The 22549-nt window shown below is 44.6% G+C and overlaps 1 protein-coding gene across 1 annotated transcript in view; it reads right to left on the bottom strand.

Moving 5' to 3' along the window:
• The window catches only part of MYH9 (myosin heavy chain 9), a 90653-nt gene that overhangs the window by 9727 nt on the left and 58377 nt on the right, over positions 1-22549 (bottom strand). The window contains exons 13-29 of the mRNA XM_008176767.4: positions 18490-18663; positions 17722-17895; positions 17030-17144; positions 13818-14011; positions 13181-13302; positions 12615-12684; positions 10442-10602; positions 9455-9563; positions 8186-8317; positions 7357-7563; positions 6621-6758; positions 5375-5498; positions 4347-4518; positions 3518-3730; positions 2905-3049; positions 1953-2159; positions 1287-1391 (exon numbers count right to left, since the gene is read on the bottom strand). Coding sequence (XP_008174989.1) covers positions 1287-1391; positions 1953-2159; positions 2905-3049; positions 3518-3730; positions 4347-4518; positions 5375-5498; positions 6621-6758; positions 7357-7563; positions 8186-8317; positions 9455-9563; positions 10442-10602; positions 12615-12684; positions 13181-13302; positions 13818-14011; positions 17030-17144; positions 17722-17895; positions 18490-18663 — 2562 coding nt within the window. The remainder of the gene's footprint in view (positions 1-1286; positions 1392-1952; positions 2160-2904; positions 3050-3517; positions 3731-4346; positions 4519-5374; positions 5499-6620; positions 6759-7356; positions 7564-8185; positions 8318-9454; positions 9564-10441; positions 10603-12614; positions 12685-13180; positions 13303-13817; positions 14012-17029; positions 17145-17721; positions 17896-18489; positions 18664-22549) is intronic.

The following is a 22549-nucleotide window of genomic DNA, read 5'->3' as shown; positions in this document are numbered from 1 at the left end:
AAGTGTTCCAAGAACACAGGTGTCAATAAGAGATGGAGCTTATTCCACAAACTGACAGGTCTTACAGTCAGCCCCTAAATATTCAACCTAAGCTTTCCCCCTCCATTTCAGAGTTATACTCATGGACCACAAATAATTCTTCTCCTTTCCTTGGCATTTACACCCCCAAATTTGTAGGCTCATCACTTTCCCCACTTAGCCAAGTTCTACATAAAAGCTTCCATCCAGCCCCTTAATAGTTTCCTCTTCTGAGCAATCTTTAATTGGTCAGTCTTTCTGCCCAGACCCGAATGCAATAGTCTAAGCATGGTTGCATCAGAGGCATATCGTAGAGCAGGGAGGTGATAGAGATATGCTGCTTCTGCATACAAAGCCCCAAACTATACTGGCCTTTTGCTGCCACACATTCTGTTCTAATCAGAGGTCCACTATCAACCTTTTCAACAGTAACTTTGGATAAGCTATTTATTATCTGTATTATAGTAACACCTAGGTCCCAAGCAGGATTGGGACTATTGTGCAGGGTGCTGTACAAATAATAAGAGAATCCCTGTTGTGAAGAGTTTATAATCTAAGACCAGATGCAACAAGTACTAAGAGACTATTTTCTAACTTGCTCCTTCCCAATTAATTCTTTCTGAATTATGATGCGTCCTCCCTGTTGTTCAGTGCCTTCCAGTTCAGCATAGTTATATTCCATCTACATGCTGTTTACTCTGCCAGATGAATACTGGGTCCAATCTGACCACCTTCATCATTCTGTAGAGTATCCCCACAACTCACCCCTTTGGCTGCAGGCCCATATACTTAAATGGCAATTATATCCAAGCCCATCTAAACAGAATAAGGTTTTCTGAAACACTCAAATGTATCTGATGTACTGCTTTCCCCTTCACTACCAAATAAGGCTACTTTGTGCAGTCACTATGGACTTCACAGGAAGCTACAAATGAAAAGTAATTGAAAAACAGTGTGCACCAAAACCACCACTGATCTTAAAGTTAGAACACTGCATTGGCACACACGCAAACACTCAAATGGGAAGGTGATGGGAATGGTTCTAATCCTGGGGTAAAGGAAGTTAAGTTTGTTCCATTTACTGATGGAGCAGGTAGAGGACAGAGGGATCATTCCTGAGGGGACCCACTCAACGTATCACGTCAGCCAGAAACACCTGATGCACAGAAGTTCATGGGTATTTAGTGCTGAGATCTGCTCTGTGCTCTACTAATGTGGCAAGTATGATGAATACAGTACATAAGGATGCTGCAACTCCCACACCTCACCTGGGTATCCTGAAGCTGTGACTCCAGAGTAGAGAAGTCTTTCGCTAATTTGATTGACTTGCTGTCAGACTGATTCAGAAGGCCTGTAATGTTGTCCAGCTCGACCTGCAAGAGAAGTTAAAGCATGCCAGTTATCAAATGGAACCACAAACAAACTAGGAATAGATGTGCAGCTTTTGACCTGTGAAAAAGCCACCTTCTTCACTGCAAACAGGATGCGTTACATGTCTAAGAGTGCCAAGGATGGAATCCTTGAATAAGACATTAATGGAACCTCAATTCAAATTTCCCCATCTGTGAAGGCCTGCACTGGCCATCCATTCTGCTGCAGCCCACGGGAGATCTTACACAATTACTCAATGTTACAGAGAGGAGTTGTTGATACTTTTCTTTCTTACACCCGCCTGCCCCAAGACTAGATATGCCAGTTCCTCAGCACCATGTTTCTGCTCTTTCCTGGATCACAGTATGCCTCCCACCCATCGCACTTAGTTTCACTAGGTATCCCTACACGAAGGCACCATGAGGCAGTGTCCACTGAGTGGGAGGGAGAGAAAGGTTTACCCCTCCCTTATGGAGTCAGCAGCAATAGTTAAAGCAGTCATTTTCCACCTTTCCCATAACATGCCCCCACAGGAGCTAAGGAAAAAACTCATGGACCCTTACCTGGAGTTTGGTGACTTTCTCGGCCAGCTCTGTCCGCACTCTTTCACCATCCGTAAATTTCACCTGTAGCTCTTGGAGCTGGGCCTCTACTTTCTTTCGCTTGTACTCAGAGTCCCCTTTGCCTTGCAGAAGCACCTTCACCTCATTGGACAGCTCAGCACGCTCGCTCTCCAGAGCCTGCTTTGCCTTCTCAAGATTAGTTTTCACCTGAAGGAGAAAGAGCAGATTTTAGATGTAGTGGATCTTTACTCTCACTGAAGAAGTGAGGTTCTTACCCACGAAAGCTTATGCTCCCAATACTTCTGTTAGTCTCAAAGGTGCCACAGGACCCTCTGTTGCTTTTTACAGATTCAGACTAACACGGCTACCCCTCTGATACTACTCTCACTGAGGTGTTTATTCTGACAGCCAACAAATAGTGTTTCACAGTTAGGCCCTGTCTGCTTACTCAAGAAAGCAGATCCCATAGTTAGAATTCAGCACCCAGCCACTGAAGAGCTGCAGACATTTACCTACTCAAAGTAGTAACAGTCATGGGGAGAAGATAAAACTGAGGACAGTATTGTAGTTCAGATTAGCAAATTAAACTCCCTCCAGTCACAGTAAGAGCAGGGACCAGAGGTCAGCAAGTACCATCATTGAAAGGAACTAGTGTGTCACAGCTATGCAGTACAGTTATATTGGGGGTGAGAGGGGAGAGCACTGAGTGCAACATATTAAGAGTAACTATAATGCTTCAGGGTATATGCTGATCTACTGGGGGCGAGGGGCAGCAGCGAGGGGGGGGGGGGAAGGAGAGAAAAACAGGAGACAAATTAGTTACTATTCTGTAACTGATCGGGTGTATTTCCATAGTCCTCTGAAGCTTTAAATATTGGCCCCTGTTGTACAGCAGCTACTGTTCCAGAGGGATTGTCTGATGCAGCACTATGACTCCTGTTCTCTTACATACCCGCTTGGTTTGTTCCAGTTGCTCTGCCAGCTCCTCCAATGCCTGTGAATGTTTCTGCCTCATCTCCTGGATTTGTGCCTCATGGGTCTTTGCTTCATCATCCAGGGTTTTCTTCAGAATAGTCACTTCCTGTTCCCGTTTTGACCTGCAAAAACCCCAGACATTTTTAATGGACAAGACCAAGGAACATGCATTCCCCTGTAGCTTGGCATCTTTGACAGAGATAAACAGGTACTGGTTAAGAGACTCAAGCTATGAAAAGATAAAACAATCCTTGAGTTATTATCAGAGTCCAGCCTTGCCCATCTTTAAATTTTGTGATTCTAAGCTCAGATCAAAGCTTGGAGAAGTGTCTTCCAGACTGGGTCTATTTTGCCCATTGGCTGCAAGAACAGTAGTTCTGGGGCCTTGTCATTCTAGGATTAGGAAAATATCAGCTTTCACAAACCAGGAAAGGTACCATCTTGTGAGAGACTGCAGTCTTAACCAGACATTTCACTCTAGCCTCTCTAAATCTCTGCAGTTGCTGAAGTACTCAGTCTTCTCCCATGGTGAAGATGCTAGCACCTGGTTTACTTCACCAAGCACCACTGTTTTTGAGTATTGCAGTTACCTGAGTTCCTGCTGTGCAGCAGTTGAATCTAGCGTATCCTCTAACTCTGTTTTCAGTGCCTCCAGCTCCTCTCCCAGATCCCGCTTCTGTTTTTCTGCTTTGTTCCTAGCTGCCCGCTCAGACTCCAGGTCTTCCTGCAGTTCAGTGATCTGAGATTCCAGCTCCCGGATCTTTTTCAAAGCCATGTTCTTCTGGGCTGCCTCCTCCTCCACCCTGCATAAGACACAGCAATACAGTTCTAGCCACGTGAAGCTTGAGTGACCCACACCACCTGTCTCCAAGAAAAGTGATCACAAAATAGTGAATAGGAGAGAGGTTAGTGCTCTGCACTGGTTTGTGAGGCCAAGGTCCCAGTTTCTGGTCTTATTCCCTCCACAGTTAAAGGTCCTAATTCTGTCTGCCACTGATTGAGAGGTGAGATTATCTAGTTCAAACTGGAGGGCAGAGAAATGTTGACAAGGTGGGAGAAGACAGAAGAGAAGGGGCCACATACTGTATGTTAATTTGTAATGTAGAATGTAACTTAAGCACTGACTTTTCAAGGTTGATTTTTGTATCGGTTCAGTAAACTAAGCTGCCCCTGCTGCTGCCCATGTCAACCCCCTTTGATGTATTGCTGTCCTGGGAAGCATGGGCATTTCACAGCATGTTCATATTCTACTGCTGCACACACGTCTGTGGCAGGAATCAGCAGTGAAAAAACTATAGTGTTAAATGCATTGATTTTACAGTCAAATAAGCTAGTTTACAAGAGCTGCCTATTCCATTCAGTTCCTACTCCGATAAGCAACACAGGGCAAGAAACTCTGATCAGATGGCAAGGCCTCACCTAGCCAAGGCTGCTTGTAGTTCTTCTTCCTTCTTGGCCAGCTGCATTTTGAGTTCTGCAATCTGAGCCTGCAGCTCAGCAATCTGGTCATGCAGATCAGTGGAGTCTCCCTCAAGCTTCCTGCGAGTCTTCTCCAACTCCTGCCGCTGCTTCTCTTCGCGACGCAGGCGTTCTGAAGGAGACAGACAGGGAAGAGGGACACAGTAGCATAAATGAAGGTATTTATTCTTAGGACACCACATGATGCATCAGCAAGAGAGCAAAACTGAGTGACAATCTTTTCTAATATAGCATCTAACCACCACCCTGCTGGATACTATATCTTCTTCCCATGACCTGTAGCGTCTGCCCCCAATCTGACACTCCTGTTAGACGTGAGATCCGGAAGATGTTTCAGGTTCTTACTTTACAGCCAGCTCCCCTTATTCTCCTCCATCATGAGAACGCCTTTGCCAGGGAAGACAGTGCCATGCTCCTCCCAACCTACATCTCACTGCACATGTAGCTACAAAGTGATGCTCAGCAATAGCTCCCCTCCCTCCACAGAAAGGGAATGGGCTGCTCCAGGCTGTGTTTCTCCCAGCAGTTTTTCCACAGAGACCAATCAGTGGTGAATAAAATCTTTAAATCTGCATCCTGAACGGCCCTAACAAGGAGAGAGACTGGATCAGCAGCAGCACTAACCCCCGTGTACAGGTACCACTGGAAGCAGAAGAGCGGAGACACTCCCACAGCACGAAAAGAAATGGAACCAGTCTTTCTTCGCCATTAGTTTGCTGGTTTAGATGATTTTATTTAGACCAAAGCACAGCTGACAAGGCGTATAACCTTCAGCCAGCCAGCCACTGAATGGTTCCATCAGACTGATCAATAGCATTCCCGCTACAGTCCCACAGTATTAACCCTTTGGTAACTGGAATCCCAATGAGGCCACAGACCTAGAATCAGTCTGACTGAGATTTAGGAAATCCTGACTGACAGGAACACCAATACTAAATAAGCCAGTTCTTCCCAAGCCCTCTCTCTACCTTCCAGATCTGTGATCATGGCCTCATGTTTGTTCTTGAGTTTAGCCAGACTCTTAGACTTCTCCTCTTCCTCAGTTAGATTGGTTGTGAACTCAGATACTCTGTCTTCCAACAGTTTCTTCTCCTGCAGAATTTAAAAGCCAGTGTCAAATCTGGTGCTGGAATTTGGATGAACTCATTTGTATAGACTGAAATAGGCTATAATCTGTTCATGTGTGCCGACTCCTGCCACAGAAACAAACCCCAAACCCAGTCTTGGATTTGGCTAGAGAGTGGTGGCTGACCCACACTTCCTGGGTTTCCCAAATCCTATATATAGGATCATCCTATGACCAAAGAGCTTCTGAGGCTACAGCACAATGGGTTGGATACAGGGACAGTGTAACCCTTACACTTTCGTTTCCTGGATTAAGAATTGAGATACTGTTTAATTTAGGCCAAGAATGTCCCATGGCTCTTTCACTGGGCTGCACAACTCATTCTAGGTTGGCAATGTTTGAATGACAGTATCAAGTCCAACTGTCCATGCATACCTGATTAGAAGTAATGGAAGTCTGACACCCCCCTGTCCCCATTCCCCCCCACCACCACCACCACCACACCCAGAACTAGTCATATAACCCCAGTTCAAGTCCAAGAGGCTGGGAAAATAAAGCACTCTTTTCTTGGAGTCCCAGAGTGGGTGGGGGCAGAGGCCGGAGTCTTCTGGGCTCCAGCAACCACACTTCCGCAGGACACAAGGAATGGGTGCTCACTGGCTTCAGAGGGAGGTTCACTGACAGAGTGGGAGTGGAGACTGGTCTCCAGGTTTACAAGACCATTCCCTGGAAGGAATTTTACACTGACCAAAGGGAGATAAAAGTTGGTGATAACGGAGACTTCAGGATTCAGTGTAGATTCCAAATACTAGCTATTTTTAAAATAGCGGACTAGTATTTGATAGCCCTTTGAAAGTGAAGAGAGCTCTTTAGGCTATGTGCTGCTCACCCTAGGCAATATAAATCAGACACAACAGGCCCACTCAAGACTGCTTGTGCACAGTATCAGTCTCTGTATATTGACCTGTAAACTGGTAACTAATTTCAGGAATGTGTTCAGCTCAGGAAGTCAGCAAAGACACTGAAAGCCCAGTTTAGCCCCTTCCTTGACAAAACATACCAGGAGTGGCTACAGCTGACTTCCTGTACCCACCAGACCAGCTGGGCACCCCGATGCTGTTGTGTAGGGAGCTGTGTGTGCACCTTACCTTGGCCAGTTTGAGATTATGGTCTTCTAAAACTATCAGATCTTCCTCCAGCTTCTTCAGCTTGGCCTCTGTGGTCACCTTCTCTAGCTGCAGCTTCTGCCTTGCACTTTCCTCTTCCTCCAGCTGTTCCTCTAGTTCCTGAATAAGGCCCATGGCATGTTATTCATACTGTTCACATGTCATCACTATAGTATTAATACAACCATTATAAATTGACACTCAAAATGAGGGTCTCCCCATCCTCCAAACAATCACCAATATACAGGAATTCTGTAGCCACTAGTTGGATGTAGCACACTGCATTCCCATCTAGAAATATAATCAAGTACATAAACTTATATGCAAAGTGGCACTGCTGCTTCTGCTAGAGAGGATATATAGTCTCCAGACTACCATTTTAACTAAGGATCCACCCAGCCACCTAAGAGCAACCTCAGATTCAACCATCACCTAAGAACTGGGGAAATTCTCAGATAGCTATATGTGTATTACGCTTAGCTGATCCCAGAGCTAGAACTGTCCTATTGCTGTCTCCAGAGTCAGCAGTCTGTGCCAACTTCCTGAAGGCACGAGTGAGGTAACAAACCCTAACAAGTTAGTGGAGTTCAGACCACACCTTCCATACCACTATTTTTTGCCTCCTGTTCTGTTATCCTTCCCACTGAGACAGCAGCACTATTCTGATACTCACTAACCACCTCATTCACACACACTGGTGCCATTCCCAGGATATTACCTGAATGTTCTGCTGCATTTTCTTCTTCTCAACCTGCAGATGTTGACACCGTTCTTCCTCTTCCTCCACCCTGGCCTCCAGGTCATGACAGATGTCCTCCAACTCTTGTTTCTTCGCCGTTAGACGGGCCCTTATCTCCTCAGCCTCAGCACAGAGCTCAGTCTCTGCCTGCAGCTGCTCCTGCAGCTGCAGCTTCTCTGCTATTAGCTACACAGGAGACAAACCCAGGATCTTTAAGTTCCAAATCACTGACTTTACTTTTGTGCTAAACCCCAGGTGCTTTTCCTTATATTTTGCACATATGCTCTTCCTTTTGCATAGACTCTTCTCAGTGCAGGACCAGGAGTCTCCTGCTGCTAGTCACAAGCCAAAGTAGGAATGTCATGTTTTAAGTTTTATCCCCTTGCATAAACTTGTATAGTACAATCTCATATGTTACATCAACCCTTAAGAGATGTCTTGGGACCGCTCTTCCTGAGTGTGAAAGATTTTTCTTTATGAGGGAGGAGGAACACACACAGATGTTATCCCTAAACAAAAAAAACCCTTCTCTACTCCAAGCCAGAAACAATCGGTTAGTGACCACGTTCTGTTTCTGTGACTCTCCACAATACTCAGTCAATGGAGATTTTAATCCAAATGATGGCTGTAACGGAGCAACAGCTGTTCACTGTTGCAGAACTAAGAGAAGAGAGCTGGGGTACTTAAGCCAGAGACAACTAATTAACACCTAAGCAGGAATCCTGCCATTTGTAGATCATGGACCAGCTATGTGAAAGAACAGCCATCTAATAGTTTGACTAGCTGAGGTTTTGTGAGGGAGATTCACCTGTGTTTGGAGGGTCTCCATCTCAGTCAGTCTGTTTTCTGCAGCCAACTGCCTCTCCTTGACCTTCACCAGCTCTTCTTCCTTGGCCATCATCTCCTCTTCCTGCCTGCTTACCTGCAGCAGGGGTTTCACCTGCAAGGAGAAAATTAATGGAATGTATAGAGAGTCAATAACAAGAAAAATAGCATGGAGAGGCCCTAGTATTCAGTAATGGGCACTGGAAGGAAACTTACACTAGAAAACAGGCCAGTCCCAACACAAGCTTAGATAAGGTTTGTTTTAGATCTAAAGTACACCTCTACCCTGATAGAACACTGTCCTCGGGAGCCAAAAAAATCTTAGCGCATTATAGGCGAAACTGCGTTATATCAAACTTGCTTTGATCCGCCGGAGCGTGCAGCCCTGCCCCCCCGGAGTGCTGCTTTACTGTGTTCTATCCGAATTCGTGTTATATCGGGTAGCGGTGTACTGGTCAATTGCCAGGGTTTTGTTGGGACACTAGAGAATGCCATGGTAGGAGAGGTGCTGCTGGGAGGCAGAATCATTCGAGACTCCGTATAATCTACCCCACCATTAACTCTCAATGCCCACCCACCCCTTACTTCAGGCCAAGATACAGCAGGAAAGAGGTAGGTAATGTCTAGGTGCATGGAGGACCTGGTGCTAAGCCAGGAAAGACATCAGGAGAGAAGAGCAAGAGTGCAAGTCCATCTGCATGTTGGCAAGGGATACTTCACAGAAAGGTCCATCAAATCTCATTTCACAGTAGGGGAAAATTAAGATTTACTTTGCTCCTAACTCAGCTCAAGAGCCTCATTCCTGCTGATGCCCACTTCAGTTACAGGCCAGAAAATGATTGAGTCTATTGGTAGAGGATCAGAACCTCCGGCACTCCCCCTCTTTTCTTCTACTGCTCTGGGAGGGATGGTGAACCCCTCACCACTCTAAACAACTCCAGCAACAGCACAGTTCAGCTATACAACAAACAGCCCTCCTCTTGGAAGGGTACAGAGGACAAGGCTCTTCTGGGCTTGGAGGACTTGGAAGATCACTTTTGCCTTTTCCACAGCGTTACTAGATTCCTATGCAGCAGTGCACCTGAGGCATGCAGATATCCTGCATAACTACACTTGGAACAGCTCTGCTGGTATTATCCAGCTACAACATGGAGCAGAGATCCTGTATGGAGAAGTGTTTGTCTTGCTGAGCATGGAAAGCTCCAGTTACAGCTGTTAACCCTTTGCCAAACAGCCAGGTGAGAAGATGTACCTTGGTGAACAGCCTCCACCACTGCCAGTTACGCAGCTTCAAGTAGGCAGCACAATTCCTCTGAAGCACCTTCATTGCAGTTAGTTGCTGTTGACGTTTGGCAAAGGCCCTGAAAAATAAGAGTGGTCAGACAACCAACAAAGCCACAGGTTCCACACAGACATCTACATCATTAAATCAATCCTCAGCCACCTCCAACTGTCATTTCCAGATTGTCCTTTCTAAACATTCCATGAGCTTTCTTTATTTCAGACCTTGACTATACTGCTCAGTATACATGGGCTGTCTTCCTTCCTTCATTTTCTTCACCAGTAAGGAAGAGCCTTCTCTCCAACTTCTGCCCCATGAGGAACAATCCTCCCAGCCTCAATGGCTCACTACTCACCATCAAGAGATCTTTGTTCCCTTGCCCATGTCTCCCTTCACTACTGGTTCGATGTCTGTTTGCTCACCATACCATTTGTATGTTTACAGAAATGTGCTGTGGTTTATACTGTTCTCTCCACAGTCCCAACTCTAGAGTTTTGAGAGGCAGATGTACACAAAACTTTTGTATTGCACTACACTGTCTCCATGTTGATGGCAGAAACCCTTTTCAAATTCTCACATCTGCCATCTATGGTTGTGATTGCTCTGGCAAAAGGCTTTCCCATTGCTTGAAGTACCTATAGAGAAGAGTATGCTTTACAGCCTATAAAAACCAAGGAGGATGTAGGATACTAGCTCAAACACTTCCTTGCAGAAGTCTTTACCAGGATTTAGTCAATGCATTGCAATTTCACTCTGGTGTCAAGTTTTCGTAAGTTGTGCCTGAGTTTTGTAAATGCCTTAAACATCAACTGTTGCATTTTGTGACTGAATCCTCAGAAAAGAGTTAGTCCTTTCTGAAGGGAATCATTTTTAGTTGGCTTAGTAGAATAGAAGCTTGACCCAACAAGGATGAGTATGCATTTGACACACATGTACATCATGGAGTATGGTTCTTACTTTCTGGCTAGGTATCCTCTGCAGCATGCTTGGAACTCAATAATGACATCTGTGATCTTCAGGTCTCTTTCCTCCTCAAGGTGAGCGAGGACTCCAGCTCTGAAAAAAACTTTACTCTGTCCAATTCGATACAGGTTTGGATCCAGCTCCAATGCTTTGATCTAAAGAGGGGAGAGAGGGAGAATGCACCCATTAGAAATAGGAAAACATCCCTGCACCGGGACAGCTCTAAGTGATTTGTCACAAGAAACAACCGTTTACAATGCTAGAAGACATTCCTCCCCTGCACCGAGATCATCTGGCCCGTTGACACAGCTGGCTCTAGAGCAGTGGTTTACAACCTGTGGGTCCACAGACTATTTCTAAGATTTCCAAAGGGGCCCTCACACTTCTGTTTGAAATTTTCTGGGGGTCTGCAAATGAAAAAAGGTTGAAAACCACTGCTCTAGAAGGATTCTTAGAGTTCAGTCAAGCACAGAATGGGATGGAGGGGCAGAGGGGAAACATGCAGTCAGGTTTAGTACACCACGTTAGAGCATTTAAGTCCACAAGAGTGCTTTAGGGAACAGGTCCTGGCCTGACCACTTGTGCACAAAAAAAAAAAAAAAAAGGACATCTTACTAGCCAGTTTAAGAAGCTACAATGAGAATATAGTGCTCCCACCGTCTGCTAGAGGTTGTAGCTGGGTTTGGGTTTAACCCAATATATTTAAATATATACTGTGCCTAACCTTCCTCTTCCCTTCCTAAGCAGCACAGACTTGCTGATCCCTCCCATAAATGATACAACTCTTCCAGCTTCTTTTCCCTTGTCAGAAGAAGTGCTCCACCCAGTTTCCTCTTCCCCTAGGACCTGCCTAGCATTAAGCATTTAACAGCTGGGGGGAAAAAATCAGCTACATTATGCATGTGACAGAGTGGATGTGGCATCCACTACACACTAGTTCAGTTTCAGTCGGAATGCTAGATAGCCACTTTGCCACAGGCATTCCTGCACTGGCCACTTGGACCCTGCACTAAAAGCAGCTATCAGCACAGGTGCCGACTTTGTGGGTGCTCCGGGGCTGGAGCACCCACGGGGAAAAATTGGTAGGTGCTCTGCACCCACCGGGAGCTCCCCAACCCGCCCCCCAGCTCACCTCCGCCTGTATCTGAGTCTCAGCTCACCAGCATGAAAAATCCCAATGTGTCATTTGGCTAGCAGAAGGTTTAGCAGCATTAGTCAGAGGGGCTTTTACTTGCTATAGTCTTCTGCTGCTCTCCCCCATAACAGACCAGACATTCCAGTTGGAGAATTCTGTGAGCACATGGGATGTATTCTGTAATACAGGGCTGGGTCTACACTACCCGCCTGAATCGGCGGGTAGAAATCGACCTCTCGGGGATCGACGCTCTTACTCCACCAGCGGAGGTGGGAGTAAGCGCCGTCGACGGGAAGCCGCGGAGGTCGATTTTGCCGCTGTCCTCACAGCGGGGTAAGTCGGCTGTGATACGTCGAATTCAGCTACGCTATTCACGTAGCTGAATTTGCGTATCTCTGGGCAGTGGGGCAGCGCAGCTGCAGAATCCAGCCTGACAGTGCTCTGTGCTGAGTGGTGGCGGCAGCGGCGTGGCCCGGCTCCAGCGCTGCTAGCCACCGGTGCTTTAGGCAGCACGGTCAGGGAACAGGTGGCAAAGGGGGTTGGATAGAGGGCAGGGGAGTTCAGGGTGGTGGGGGTGTGGATGGGGGGTGGGAACAGGGGGTTGAATGGGGTCAGGAGTTCCGGGGGGGGCCGCAGTCAGGAAGGAAAGGGGGGTTGGATGGGGCGGCGGGGTGCAGTCAGGGGAAGGGGTTCCGGAGGCAGTCAGGGGACAGGGAGAAGGGTGCTTGGATGGGGCAGGGGTCCTGGGGGGGCCGTCAGGAATGAGAGGAGGGGTTGGATGGGGCGGTGGGGGTCCGGGGTCGGTCAGGGGACAAGGACTGGGGGTGTATGGATGGGGCAGGGGTCCCAGAGGGGCCCTCAGGGAACAGCTGGGGTTGGATGGGGCAGGAGTCCCAGGGGGAGGGGGGCAGATAGGAGGTGGGAGATAGGCCACAACCCCCTCCCCTAACCGGCCCTCCATACAATTTACGAAACCCGATGCAGCCCTCAAGCCAAAAAGTTTGCCCGCCCCTGGTTTAGGATGTGGCTTACCATCAGCACACAGGCCTGCTTTCCATCCATGAATCCTTTGGGAATTGAATTTGGAGTCAGGATCTCATATCTGCAGGGACAATCTACGTGTTAGACCAGTTTGACAGATGATATAGAAATTGCACTAGACACTCCGATGAAGGAATCTGGGAGAGAATAATGCCTGTAACATATTCCCATGGAACTATGAATTTGTATAGTTTGCAAATCTAGTGGATTACAGAATACAGTGTTTATGCCCTTTGGTAGTAGTAAAAGCCACAGTCTTGGCTGAGGTCTTCTACCCATCATGCCAACTACAGGTTTACCACACAAGTCACAGCTTTTGTTGTGAGAGAAGCAAAGCAGCCCAGATCCAACAGATTATTACAATCTCTAGAGAGACCTCGCTCCCATAACAACAAGTGGCGAACTCCTACGTCACTGCCTTTGATATTTAAGTCCCCTGCCATTTAGAAGCAGGGGCAATCAAATTATGATTAAAACAAAGCGACTCTTACGCACTGAACATGCATTTAAACTGGTATGATTGAGAGGCTACTTTTATGCTCTGATCAGAACTTTACCTTTGTCTGAACTCCTGGAATACGACTCTATTGGGGAAGCCCTGTCGGCAGATACGGATTCCCTCCAGCACTCCATTACAGCGGAGCTGATCCAGGACTAAATGGGGGTCCAGTTTGCCAGCCTAATGAGGGAAGGCATTTAACAACGTTATAAAACTTTACCAGAGCTGTAAAGAGAGACTCCTACTCTGCTCATTGAACTCAAAGTGCCCATTCCAGGGGAAGCCATAAGGAAGGCCCTTACACCTTCTTACTATAGAGGAAAACAGAGATCCACCTCCAAAGTTAAGGGAGTTATAGGATTCATTCTTAGTGCCCTAGAACAGTCTGGCTGGTATTTAATGTTACAAAGCCATCTGGAAAGAAAATCATACATCTGAGCTTCAGGCAGGTATTACAAGTGGACTATAATTAAAATGACATCAGAGATTTAAGAGTAACAGAGAGGTAGGTACTACTTCTGCTGTGCAACAAATGCAGTCACCAGGAAAGGAAACTCTTCATACCCCTCTACAAAGCCTTGCAAGTGATCGAAGGCCATAGTTGTGTCCTTCACAACAAGCAGGTTTACCAGTCATCCCCTCACTCCCAAGACACTGCCAGTATTTGGCTAGCCCAGCCAGAGATCGTCTTTCACCTTCTTCTCATGATTGGGGATGATGCAGCGGACAAAGTTGGGGTTGGTGTTCCTCAGGGTAGCCATCAGCTTGGATAGCTGTTCTTTGTAGAGCTGTCCCACTGTTCGGAACATACCCTTCCTGGTTTTAAAGGCTCCTGGCAATGCTGTATCTGACATACCAGCCACCTGATCCAGCCCAACTATACGATCAACTAAAGAAAGCACAGGGAGAAAGTTAGAACTTCCACTACAGTCTGGTAGGTGAGCGTCTGCAAATAATATTTGGGCAGAGCAGGATAAGAGGAGCTGCAGGATCCTTTTTGCTTCTTCTCTACACAGATGTAGAAGTCCTGTCCAGCATTTGTGCAGGAGTGGGGCAGGAAGGAAAGAAAGCAGCAGCCCACTACTGGGTCTCTGAGTGATGAATTGTTGTGTGAGATGGACACAACTGACAGTTTAAAAAAAGAGCAGTTGTATTCTGAAGAGCAAACAACAAATGGCATAATGGATTTTGTGTTTACTACCTCAGATTCCACACCAGGCTTGGTTAGTTTCCAAGTAAAAAGATGGCACTTCTAACAGATTCAACCTGGTCTTTTTCCTTCCTACACAACGACCAGCAACCCTGACACAAATGGAGCTATAAGTTCAGCCAGTTATGTGCATGGTAATAACTCTGCTTGACCTTGCAGGGCTAGCAGTTAGAAAAGCCCCATTCTTAACCAGTAAACTGAGCAAACATGGAATGGAACCATCACAAACTTGGAACCCCACAATGCCATTATTTGAGTCACTTTTCAGAGGACAAGTACACTGTAAGTTAGATATGAGAGTGTGCTACACTTCCAACAGCCTTGGTGGGAAAAGTTGTTAGAGATCCTAACAGCTCCCTTTTGTACCACACACACTGTGCTCCAAGGAATTGAAGAAGCCATTAGACACAGATTAATGGAGTTTCTCCATTTTTGAACTGGGCTATTTTATCAATAGATACTGGTGAAATTTTGGGGGAAGAGGCCAGGAGAAGCTATAGCACTTATCTTCCCAACTTTCCTACCCAATTTCTACCAGCCTGCAAAACTAAGACAAAAATTCCCTAAGCTCCTAATCACATTGGCTTGGTAGCATCATTGCTTCTTTGATCTTAGCTGTTGCCTGGCATCTAAACTATCACCATGTCAAAGGGGGGAGGGGGAGAGAGAAATCACTCCAAGAGGATATATTTAACTTGAGCACAACCTTGCTTTGGGGTAAAACCTGCTGGTAAGATGAGACACTTCCCCCCCCCCCCCAAAAGAGGCAGGCTCTGCTATTCAGCAAAGGCAACATTACAATCTGCCACCCCTACAATAGCTACTAAAAATAGGGTCAAGTCTCTTTAATTAGGGAGAAAAGAAGGCTATGTCTCTGGATGACATCATAGGGAAATCCACAGAAGAGTATCCCAGATTCTGACTGGAACAATTCTCTTAAAATCTTGATCCCTACAGTCTACATGAAAACAGCAAAAATGACAATCATTTAAGACACAAGTTTCAGCTAGGAACAGTCCATGGGGACTGCTCAGCTGCATTCTGTCATTTTTGAATGAATTCTGCAAGCCTGGCGCAGTACAGCATTCACTAGGCAGGCCATTTTCCATGCAGAACAAGTCACATGAGACTTAGTCTCTAAGTCATTCTCAAATGGTTAGCAGCTGAAGTCAAATCATTCCACTGGAGTACTATTCAGTGGAAGTTCTGTTTTTATAGGTACCATCTCAGAAACCATCCCTCAAAATCCTGCACTGAAATGCAGCATCACTGGGTCTGTATTCAAACAGATGATGGAAATGTTTGCTTTTTGGCTATTCCTAGGTTTCCTTTCTAACTGTTCCTATGCAGATCTTAGGAGTGCATGGACAGCATATGGATGTGTCTGCATTTTCAAGTATCTCACTGCAAAGTATGAGCTTTGCTTTTGTTTTTCAAGTCCAAGAGGGGTTACTAGCATGAAGCAAAGGGACTGAACAAAGAGAAGCAGGAGTGGCAAAGGGACAGAAGAATTAACGGAAGCATTTCTTGCATGGCTCTAGGATGCGTTACACACGACACGACAGCCGGTTTTCTCAGTCACCTGGTTCTAGATGAAGAATAGGAAAGTGTTGATAGAAATAGGCTCTCTGAACGTTCTGCATCTCTGCAACAGACAGAGACGTCAAAGAAAACCCAAGGAAAAAAAGCGATAGTAACAGTAAGAGTCAAAAGCAACAAACGCATCCAAAGAGGAAAGAGTAAAACACCTAATGACACTGCAGCAAGAACACACTAGTGACAGAATTAACTATATCGTTTCACCCTCTGAGATGTCATGCTTGAATGCTGTAGCTACTAGCTACATACTGGTAGCTTCAGATTTTAGCCTGGGATTCCTTGGTTAGAGAAGTAGCTGCAGTGCATGCACCAGGCTATAGGCCAATGAATGTCAACCCCTCATTTCAGCTAGAGGGGATATTTCTCCTGTGCAGTATTGTTGCCTAAGCAAAGCAAGCAGATAGCAAGTTCCAGATTAGAGCCCTGCAGTGGGACTGGGATCCCCTGGGTCCCGCAGAAGTGGGAGCAGGTAAAACATACTTTGTTGTAGGCGGGATTGGATGGGCCAAAAATATACCCCCACCCCCAAACAAGACAAAAAGACAAGACTATGGTAAATATTATATCTCTAGTTAGTGTGTCAAATAGAATTTCAGCAATGTAAAGCAAGTTCCTTTTTTAAAAAAAAACATTTTAATACATAAATTTAAGCGAGGGATAGAAAGATTTGTTGTCCATTATAAAAGGAGTTAAAGTATTTTTACATGGTTTAAGCAAGATATTTTACTCTTTTAGTGGTAAAAAACTCTGAATTCTATTTTATTTTTATATATATATAAAAACACCAACTTTTTTTGTTTTGATTTTAGTAGTATGGGGGAAATCTGTCTCTCTTGCAGGATCTAAGGTTTTTGTGGGTAGGAGCAGGATAAAAATGCAAGAAACATTGCAGGAGCGGATGGGAGGGAGTATTGCAGGTCAGAATAAAAAATAAAATAACCCCATACAGGGCTCAATTCCAGATCATGCTGATCTCTATTCTCATTCTAAGGGGGAAAAGCAGCACATCTTGTCATAGAGTTTTATCAGATACCAAATTTGTTAAATGTCAATTCGTCTAGTAAAAACTGCCAACAGGAAAGAGTTTTAATCACATACCATCTTTCCACAGCTCAGACACAAACTTGTCTGAGGACTGGTGGAGAAGAGTAGCAATGTTATCATTCAGAGGATCCATGTTCTTCATCAGCCACTCATCTGCTTTGTAATCCACCTAAGGAAAGAATCATGTTAATCACCAAGAAATTGACTGAGGGTTTACAAAAGTGCAGGATCTAGTAGGACCCTGCACAAGTCTAAAAACCAATATTAAGGAGGTGGTTAATAGACATTGTTTGTGGGTCTGACCCTCTACTCCCCACTCTGAGGCATCTAGTGAGCACACCTGCAGAATGCAGTTGAACAGTTGCTATAGTATGTGCTGTTAAAGAGCTAGGAGTGAGGCTGCAATACCAGTATGCACCACCTTGAGAGTGTCACTCAACAGCAGTGGAGTATCACTCGAATATTTGTTCACCAAGAGTCAACAAGTTGAGTTAGGTCATCTTAGTCTCAGTTTGGAGTTTGAGTCTTGCAATGTTTACACCTACTGTTTTGTAGGCAAGTCCTCCTAGCCCACAAGGTGGATGCATTTGGTAGGGTCATCTGGGTCAGGTACCTGAGTAATTATAGAAACTTCTTTCATTGGCATGTGAAGCATCAGAATTCTAAGAACAGCTAGATCTAGTAGATTTGTGAAGAATCCAGCAGCATGTTCTGGATTCACTCCACACAGCAGCCATGAGTCTTACCTTGCCAGCATAGTGCATAATGCAGAAGTCAGCTTTGTCTTTCAGCTGTTTTGGCTTCTGGAATTTGGAGTGGTTGCCTTGTTCCTGCACCACCTTTTCCACAAAGCTTTTGTCAGTCGCTTTTGGGAACCAGCACTCTTCATCCAGCAAAGCCAATATACCAGGGGGCCCCGCCTAAAACAAGGAATATACCAGAACATCTCAATAAAGACACAAATCAGCCCTATGCTACTGCCAACATTTAAACACTTTGAAAGAAAAATAACCAATCACCAAAAGCAGCTGTATTAAAATTAGATTCCCAATAATACAGAAATGGCTAATCACAGAATATCACCTGTGATTCCCCAGTTGGATTCTGGAGTGTTCCTTTCACTACTAAGACCCCTAAACGAGACTAGGATTGTCTAGGGAGCCAGCCTTAGGTGACAGGATGCTTTTTAAAGGGAAAAAGGAAAGCTACTTGGCCACTCTCCTTACAAGCATAGACAGAGAACATTAAAATACAGAAGGTCATTGCAGGGGATTTCACAAAGCACATTAATTTAGGAATGGGTACTGGTACATCTGATCAGCAATATATTATTTGGAAGTAAGATAGAAAGAAGTGCCCATGTTCACATCTAAGTAAAATCACTTGCTCAGATAAAGGATTGCAAGAACTGGAAGGCCAGTCCCCAGCCTGTCCATGATAGCATAGAAAGTAAAAAGCATGTAATGCAGCCTCTCCTTGCTGCTCAGAAAGGATGTGCAAATTGGTTTTTTTACCGGCTTTTCTATGAGCTCGATGCAGGGCTGTAGGTCCAGGCCAAAGTCAATGAAGTTCCATTCTATGCCCTCCCGTTGGTACTCCTCTTGTTCCAGAATGAACATGGTATGATTGAAGAGCTGCTGCAACTTCTCGTTTGTGTAGTTAATACACAGCTGTTCAAATGAGTTCAGCTAATAGGGAGAAAAAGGGGAGAAGTTAGAGGGGGACTCAACTTGAATGGTCACCTTTGTTAGAAGATTTACTTACTATTTTTCTGTTACCACTTAGGATCACTTCTATAACAGATTAGTTTGACAAAAAAATGTTCTGTGTACGCTGTACATCTGGTAGCACCATGTCAATCACTTTCAGTTATACAAGAGAGTCATTTATACACTCTACTATACAGCAGAAGAGTTGAGAAACTACAGCAATCTGGGACAAGGAAGGTCTCCCTTTTCCCACAACCTCAAAGTTGGGAACTCCCTTAATAGATCTGGGGAACAATGGGAGCCCAGACCCTTCTCTCCTCTCCTGACCCTCCCCACCAAGTTTTTGCTCAAGGAGCAATGGGAACCTGGGGAAGCACATGGTGACACGGGAGAGGGTATTTTTCACCCTCTAGAGACTTCTGTAGGTCCAAGGAAGAAGTTCTGGAGTTGGGATGCCTTACCTGCATGCTGCTGAACAGGCTGACAGGCAGGAATGCACATAGGCCACAAAATGTCTGATGTTTGCATCTGACCCACTCTCCCTTGCTTCTAAGAATATTTTTAGCAACACTTAATAGAATCCAAGGCCAGAAGTGACGTAAGAATGGCCATACTGGGTCAGACCATCTAAACCAGTATCCTGTCTTCTGACAGTGGCCTGGTGTTTCAGAAGGAATGGGTAGAACAGGGAATCATCAAGTGATCCATCCTTTGTTGCCCATTCACAGCTTCTGGCAAACAGAGGCTAAGGACACCATCCCTGCCCATCCTGGCAAAGAGCCATTGATGGACCTATCCTCCATGAACTTATCTAGTTCTTTCTTGAACCCTGTTATAATCTTGGCCTTCACAACATCCTCTGGTAAAGAATTCCACAGGTTGACTGCGCATTTTGTGAAGAAATACTTCCTTTTGTTTTAAACCTGCTGCCTATTAATTTCATTTGATGACCACTAGTTCTTGTATTATGAGGCGTAAACAACATATCCTTATTTACTTTCTCCACACCAGTCATGATTTTATAGACCTCTATCATATTCCCCCCCGCCCCCATCATCTCTTTTCCAATCTGAAAAGTCCCAGTCTTATTAATCTTTCTTCATATGGAACTTGTTCCATACCCCTAATTATTTTTGTTGCTCTTTTCTGTACCCTTCCCAATTCCAATACATCCTTTCTGAGATGGGGCGACCACATCTGCATGCAGTATGCAAGATGTGGACATACTATGGATTTATATAGAGGCAATATATTTTTTCTCTTATTATCTATCCCTTTGCTAATGATTCCCAACATTGTTAGCTTTTTTGACTGCCGCTGCACACTGAGCAGATGTTTTCAGAGAACTACCCGCAGTGACTCCAAGATCTCTTTCTTGGGTGGTAATATCTAATTTAGACATCATTTTAGATTATATGTATAGTGGGGATTGTGTTTTCCAATATGCATTACTTTACATTTATCAACATTGAATTTTATCTGCCATTTTGTTGCCCAGTCACCCAGCTTTGTAAGATCCCTTTATAACTCTTCAGTCTGCTTTGGACTTAACTATCTTGAGGAGTTTTGTATCATCCGCAAATTTTGCCACTTCATTGTTTACCCCTTTTTCCAGATCATTTATGAATATGTTGAACCCTGGTGGACACCATTATTTACCTCTCTCCATTCTGAAAACTGACCATTTATTCCTACCCTTTGTTTCCTAACTTTTATCCAGTTCCTGATCCATGAGAGGACCTTCCCTCTTATCCCATGAAATTTACTTTGAATAAGAGCCTTTGGTCAGGGACCTCGTCAAAGGCTTTCTGAAAACCTAAGTACACTATATCCACTGGATCACCCTTGTCCACATGCTTGTTGATCCTCTCAAAGAATTCTAGTAGATTGGTGAAGCATGATTCCCTTTACAAAAAACATGTTGACCCTTCCCCAACAAATCGGGTTCATCTATGTGGCTCAGAATTCTGTTTTTTACTGTAGTTTCAACCAATTTGCTTGGTACTGAAGATAAGCTTACCACCTGTAATTGTCAAGAGCACCTCTGGAGCCTTTTTAAAAAAGTCATGTCTCATTAGCTATCCTCCAGTCATCTGGTTCAGAAGCTGATTTAAAGGATAGGTTATATACTACAGTTCTTCAATTTCACATTTGAGTTCCTTCAGAACTCTTGGGTGAATACTATCTCATACTGGTGACTTGTATTTACTGTTTAATTTATCAATTTGTTCCAAAATCTCTAACAACACATCAATCTGGGACAGTTCCTCAGATCTGTCAACTAAAAACGAACAACTCAGGTTTGGGAATCTCCCTAAGAATTAATTTAGTTTCTCCGAAATGGCCTTCTCTTCCTTGAGTGCTCCTTTTGCATCTCAATTGTCCAGTGGCCCCCACGGGTTGTTTAGCAGGCTTCCAGCTTCTGGTGTACTTACATTTTTGCTGTTATTTTTTGAGTCTTTGGCTAGCTGTTCTTAGAATTCATTTTTGACCTTCCTAATTATATTTTTACATGTCACTTGCCAGAGTTCATGCTCCTTTCTATTTTCCTCAATAGGATTTAACTTCCACTTTTTAAAGAATTTTTTTTGCCTTTAACTGCTTTTTACTTTGTTGTTTAGCCATAGTGGCACTTTTTTGGTCCTCTATGTTTTTTTAATTTGGGGTACACATTTAAATTGAGCCTCTATTTTGGTGTCTTGAAAAAGTTTCCATGCAGCTTGCAGGGATTTCACTTTTGGCACCGTACCTTTTAATTTCTGTTTAACTAACTTCCTCATTTTTGTGTAGTTCCCTTTCTGAAATTAAATGCTACCATGATGAGCTGCTTTGGTGTTCCCTCCCACATCAGGATGTTAAATTTTATTATGTTATGGTCACTATTACCAAGGAATTCAGCTATATTCACCTCTTGGACCAGATCCTGTGCTCTACTTAGGACTAAATCAAGAACTGCATCTCCTCTTATGGGTTCCAACATTAGCTGCTCCAAGAAGCAGTTATTTAAGGTGTCAAGAAACGATCTCTGTATCCCATCCTGAGGTGCCATGTACGCAGCCAACATGGGGATAGTTGAAATCCCTCATTATTGAGTTTTTTATTTTTATAGCCTCTCTAATCTCCCTGAGCATTTCAGTCACTATCACCACCCTGGTCAGGTGGTTGATAGTAGATCCCTATTGCTATATTCTTATTAGTCAAGCATGGAATTACTATCCATAGAGATTCAGGGGAGGGATAGCTCAGTGCTTTGAGCATTGGCCTGCTAAACCCAGGGTTGTGAGTTCAATCCTTGAGAGGGCCATTTACGGATCTGGGGCAAAAATCTGTCAGGGGATTGGTTCTGCTTTGAGCAGGGGGTTGGACTTGGTGACCTCCTGAGGTCCCTTCCAACCCCGATATTCTATGATTCACAGTTTGGTTCATTTACGATTTTTACATCATTTGATTCTATACTTTCTTTCACATACAGTGCCACTCCCCCACAAGCACAACCTTCCGATATATTTTGTATCCTGGTATTACTGTGTCCCACTGGTTATTCTTGTTCCATCATTGTATTCATCCAGTCTGACTTCCTGTCTAACACAGACAATAGAACTTCCCAAAATTCCTAAAGCATATCTTTTGGAAAAACTTCAACAGATCCTCCTTTAGTGTTCTGAAACCTTTTTAGTCAATTTCAAAACATTCAAGTTGACAGTGGCCCTTAAATTCCACATTGCAAGAGAGAGACACCAAAAAAGTCATTCAACTTCAGCCTAAAGCTAACGAACATTTGGACTCTGATCTATGGGAGGAAATCTAGAGATACAGAACCATACAGATGGTTACTGCAGTATCCACAATACACACTCCAGAAAGG

This window comes from Chrysemys picta, chromosome 1, assembly GCF_011386835.1.
Source record: "Chrysemys picta bellii isolate R12L10 chromosome 1, ASM1138683v2, whole genome shotgun sequence".
Classification (NCBI taxonomy): Eukaryota; Metazoa; Chordata; order Testudines; family Emydidae; genus Chrysemys; species Chrysemys picta.
Note: the sequence above shows the minus strand (reverse complement) of the source record. Positions and strands in the feature narration are given on the sequence as shown.